This window comes from Poecilia latipinna, unplaced genomic scaffold (genome assembly GCF_001443285.1).
Source record: "Poecilia latipinna isolate Pla-1442-1.1 unplaced genomic scaffold, P_latipinna-1.0 Scaffold1019, whole genome shotgun sequence".
Classification (NCBI taxonomy): Eukaryota; Metazoa; Chordata; class Actinopteri; order Cyprinodontiformes; family Poeciliidae; genus Poecilia; species Poecilia latipinna.
The window spans coordinates 66,116-71,138 of NW_015113635.1; the positions used below are offsets into that span (position 1 = coordinate 66,116).

Below are 5,023 nucleotides of genomic sequence, written 5' to 3' on the forward strand. Positions count from 1 at the left end.
AATCTAGACACATCATAGATTTTAAGAACTCACTCATATGAAAATTTGGGGTAATAAACAGTCGATGAATATTAAATGTTTTATATGTATTTCCCAAACCTTTTGTCACCATGAAAACCAACCAGAACCTCTCACTTTGCTTTTCTACTTCCGTTAAACATCCCATAATCCTTTGCTGCATCAGTGTCACATGACCAAACAAATACCACCATCCAGAAACACAAACAGCAGCAAGATGGAGACAAACTTCAGTTGCTAACCAGTTTCATACATCGGAGCGATGAAGATATCATGGATCCCCAGCAGTTTTTATTATATAAATAATAATTATAATGCACTGAAACAACAGTCATTCACAGATTAATAAATATTGTTTGAGGAAAAACAGGAACAAATATTAAAATGAACCATCTGTTCTGGAGCTGCAGTCTGGTTCTCCTACGAAAATCAAAAGTTTTGGTTCCATTTCATTTGTGGACTATAAACAAACTGTAGGTGGAACGCGTTTGGTCCTTTGGTTATAAAGATAATAATAATTATAAAGTTCTGACACAAAACTCTGAGCTTCTAGTCACCAGTAGAGCTTAGAGCACTGGAGGCGTTTCCACTGGTTTCTGCATGAAACCAGTTTAAAGACAAACATGGCCGACCCAAAGGTTCCCTCCAAAATGCTTTTGCTCCAACTTCTTAACTTTAAGGCAGCTGTTATGATGTGTAGCCATGGCAACCAGGTATTTTTACAACAGAGCAGCAGACTGGCATCTCAAAAGCTGAAACAATACCCAAACTACGACCCAAAATCCCAGAGAAGGAAAGGAGGCTTCATGGATGCAGACCGAAGGAGGAAGTTCAAACTGTCTCCTTCATTCATCGTATCCCCCACTCCGGCGTCTCTCCGCCTGTTTGTAACCATGCGGCCAGGCAGAGATTTAAAGACGAGCGGCAAAACCAAATTAGTAGTCGTCAATCAGAGGCATATTCAGGTTTACAGCAAAACTGACTGCTGCTGGAGATCCCACAGCATCCACGTCCAACCAAAGAGCTGCAAGATTTAAAATATGATCCGATGTCCTGAGGTTACTTCACTCCTGAAAACTCTTCTTGCATCACATCTTCATCACAAATCCATCTAACCAATCACCACAGATAAATCTAGTATTGATCATGTGATCAACTGTCCAGTGACAGTTGCCAGGTTACATTTCCTGCTGAGTTTTCCATAACTGGCAGATTTAAGGATTTATACGTTTATTGTTCATGTTTTGTAGGTGAATGAGAATATTTTCTGGTATTTTCCTGTAAATGTCACATATTTAAATAGTGATGCACTTCTCTACTTCTATTCTTTATTCCAGCAAACTGTAATAAAAAACGTAGGCACAAACTTCCAAACTTTGTGCTTATGTAAAAGTGCCACTAATGGGAAACAATACAAATAAATCAAAGGATTTGGGGGGCTGTGAAATTCACCTATTTATATTGAAAAACGTACATTTTTGTTTATTTTGTATTAAAATATCTATTTCAGGACTCAAAATGTAACTGAACCGGGCATTTGAATGAATAATCTGAGTGAATGGGAACCTACAGACGCATCGAGCCGTCCAATGAAAGATGCAGACATGCTTTAGAAAACCAACTGGTTTCCAGATAAAACCATTGAAACAGTCAGAAACCAGCAGCCTCACCGACCAGGACCACAAGAACCGCCCGGTGTCGGTATCTGATCGCAGCGATCGATCCTCGGGCTCACTGTGGGACCTGTGGATGCCTCTGCGGACACATGATGCAGCCATGCGGGCAAGCCTGCAGCAGCAACCCGGCTCCACCTCAGCCTCCACCTGCCGCGCCTCTGGTGCCGCCCGGCACCGGAACCCGATCATTGTTACAAACACCGATCAGAACCATGCTGTTCTGGTCGGTGACAGATGCGCCACATCACTGCATTCTTTGAAGCGGTTAGCTCCAGGATCCCCGGTGTTTCCCGGCCGCCCTCACCGGCCTCCCCACACCCCAGCGCGGCCTGCTCACAGAGCGCAAAGGCTCAAAGAGCTCCGAGCCGATAGTTATCAGAACCGGTCCAGTCAGCGTGTGTGGTTGGGGTCTGGAACCGGGATTCAGAAAAAGCTGGTCCGGTCCGGCTGTACGTTAGGGTTTCGGAACGTGGACTCACCCTCTGCCGCCGCCGAAGCTGCCATAGGCCCTATCATCATAGTCCGCCATTGCTGCTGCTGTGTCGGAGAGGAAGGTCCTACACGTCACAGCCGAGCGGGTTCAGCTGCCCGCTCAGCGCCTGACCGGAAACAACAAATAAACCAAACCAAAATAGTATAGTAAGTGTCCTTACAATTCAGTAAATGACGCTGAACTAATGTGGATTGAATTAAACAAATGAAATTACATGAAATAATAAAATTAAACAATGAATTCAATACTTTCTAAACTACTGAAGTACTAAATTACAAACACACACAGTTCTTGTCTGATGTAGTAGATCCTTACCCTTCAGGTGGGCTCAGTAAATCTTTACTTTTATGTGTAAGTTGTTATGAACCTATCAGACATATTGTAAATCACATGAACTGAAATGTCCTGAATAAAACAAGCTTTATTTGTAGAATGTGACAATATTCAATTATAAATTGGTTGAAATATTTCATAAAGCATAGGAGCCCAAGTATGACTTCTACAATTTGTTGATCAATACAAAAGAGAAATATGCTTAGTCCTCTCTTGCATTTTGACAGAACTAACATAAACCAAACTGTTTATCGATTTATATAGAGGTAGAAAATATATTTTTTATCAAAAAATTGGAAATGTTCTCAGCTTTAATTTAAGCCACATTTTATAGAAATCAGATAAGAATTTAAGGCGCTACATCAATTTTTGTGACAGAATCCTACTTATACTGCATTGAAGTATTGCTTTGTGGACATTACTCAATGCCTAGTAATGGCGCCTGAGGATCGTCTTCAGGCGCCATTACTAATATGCAAAGTCCTGTCCAGTAATATACCAACTTCCAGAGCATCAGCTGGACTACAGGATCACTATCCAAAGACTTTCATTGACTCTAGAATTTTTATTTATAGGTCAATGACCCTATAACTGCAAAATGAGAAGAAAATATGAGAAACACAATGTCAATATCAGTACTTTAATGCAATAACAGAAGCATCTCCAAAATTATTTTCAAAATATTATAAAATATCACAAACATTTGCTTAATTACTCAACGAAAGCTAGTTAAGGAACAGGCATTAGTTCTCTCTAACAGCAGCGACTTGGATCATTTTCATTTTCAGTGATTCTACTTCAAGTCTCTGTTTGAGGAAGTTCAAGGTTCTGAGGAGAGTTACTCAGAAATCTCACAGGTCTTTGATTCCGGTTTCAGAAGGTAAAGGTAGAAGATACAACTTCTCCACCGGCACACTGTGCTATGACAAGTTGGAAAGCTGGATTATTTTATTTAATCCAGTAAACATCCAGAAGATCCATGAAGAAAACCTCAATCTGGAGATTTTAAAACCTCCACTTGAACCGGTCTCATAGCCTTCAGTTCTGATGCAGTCGGGCTTCAGGTCTAATTTTTTGGGACCTTCTTCAGATTTGGTGGTCGGCGGTCATTCAATAGAATTACGGCTCTGGATCCACGACGATACATGTCACCTGACATGATTTCCTTATCATTTGGAATAGAGGTTTTCCCCAAAGCCTGGAGGCACACAACAAACAGTGTCTAAACATACTCCTACCAAACACACAGTCTAACTTAAAGGAAATAAAGCTCAAATGATAAATGTTGGACCTTATTCTCAGCCAGCGCCTGTTTAGCCATGTAGTGCTCCCTCTTCATCTTAAGCTCCACGTCTTCAGGGATGTCAGGAACTATCAAGTCGATTAGTCGGTGGATGAAAAAGACCACATGCTGAGGTACAAAGATGGTGAAACACACAACATCAAACCCAGACATGCAACATCTTCTTTCACTCACATCTCACGGATGTCTCTCTCTGCTCAAAGCTTCACAATGAAGGTCCATGAAATGTATAGCTTGTGAGAAACACTGACCTCAAAGATGATGACAAAGCTAAGTCGTATAACGAGGAGTTCGTAGAACTCCGGCAGGTATTCACCTTTCTCGTCCCTCATACCTCGATACCTGCAGAAGACAATAAAAACCGACATCAAGACTGAAACCTGCAATCATTGGGAGGAAAACAGTGTTGGATGGATGGATGAGGTAAATGTCATGGACCATTGTTTTTCTCTCAACATGAACCTCATGCCATTACCTGCAAGAGATGTTGTGGTGCTGCTGCATGTAGCTCTGTGGGGCTGTTGCCAGGGTGAAGTTAACGAAGCCGCGCAGGGTGCTATCCCTGGTGTAACGGTAGTACAGCCGAGGCACAAAGGACGAGGTGAAGGCAATGAGAAAAGCCTGGAAACAGATTTTGGGAAAGTATTTTCTATCTCTCAGGAAAGCTGCTCCTCATCAGGACCGGAGACTCACGTTGCTGATGACGGCCATGTGTGAGATGAACTGCAGGATGTGAAACCAGATGCCGATGTCCTGAGCTCGCTCCACCACTGGGCGGCGAAATTCCTTCACGTACTTCTGAGCGTCCAAACGGATTTCCACCCAGTTGTTCATGAGAGCGAAGAGAGGAGCGAGAGGACACGCTGCCACAAAGATGGTGATGAAACCAAACTGAAGCACTGAGAAGAGAAGCACTAGATTTCAGAAACAACCCACAGTCATGGAGGCTCTTTGATTCTGGAGCAAACAGAGGCTTTGGTTACCCATCTCCAGATATTCACCGAAGAGTCCCTCACAGACCAGCAGCTCGTAATCTGCCTCCCAGGGAGAAACGTCCATCATCGTCTGAGTCCCTGCCATCTGTGGAGTTCGCATTTTGTTTCTCTGCCACCACGCCTTAACCTTCCTGCCAGAACAAGAGCCTTCTGCTTCATGCGTCTTGCAGTCTAGTCTGAAAGCTGTTGTCAGACTTAAGAAACT

General features: G+C 42.6%; 2 protein-coding genes across 4 annotated transcripts in view; both read right to left on the reverse strand.

Moving 5' to 3' along the window:
* The window catches only part of eif4h (eukaryotic translation initiation factor 4h), an 11,565-nt gene extending 9,285 nt beyond the window's left edge, over nt 1-2,280 (reverse strand). For 2 of the 3 annotated variants that reach the window (XM_015050931.1, XM_015050930.1), the window contains exon 1: nt 2,174-2,280. In XM_015050931.1, the coding sequence (XP_014906417.1) occupies nt 2,174-2,223 (50 nt within the window). In that variant the 5' untranslated portion in view covers nt 2,224-2,280. The remainder of the gene's footprint in view (nt 1-2,173) is intronic. The other variant, XM_015050932.1, reaches the window with a different exon arrangement.
* An 866-nt stretch (nt 2,281-3,146) lies between these two features.
* The window catches only part of ano7 (anoctamin 7), a 25,474-nt gene continuing 23,597 nt past the window's right edge, over nt 3,147-5,023 (reverse strand). The window contains exons 19-24 of the mRNA XM_015050928.1: nt 4,807-4,949; nt 4,517-4,722; nt 4,299-4,444; nt 4,075-4,165; nt 3,812-3,931; nt 3,147-3,718 (exon numbers count right to left, since the gene is read on the reverse strand). Of these exons, the coding sequence (XP_014906414.1) occupies nt 3,587-3,718; nt 3,812-3,931; nt 4,075-4,165; nt 4,299-4,444; nt 4,517-4,722; nt 4,807-4,949 (838 nt within the window). The 3' untranslated portion in view covers nt 3,147-3,586. The remainder of the gene's footprint in view (nt 3,719-3,811; nt 3,932-4,074; nt 4,166-4,298; nt 4,445-4,516; nt 4,723-4,806; nt 4,950-5,023) is intronic.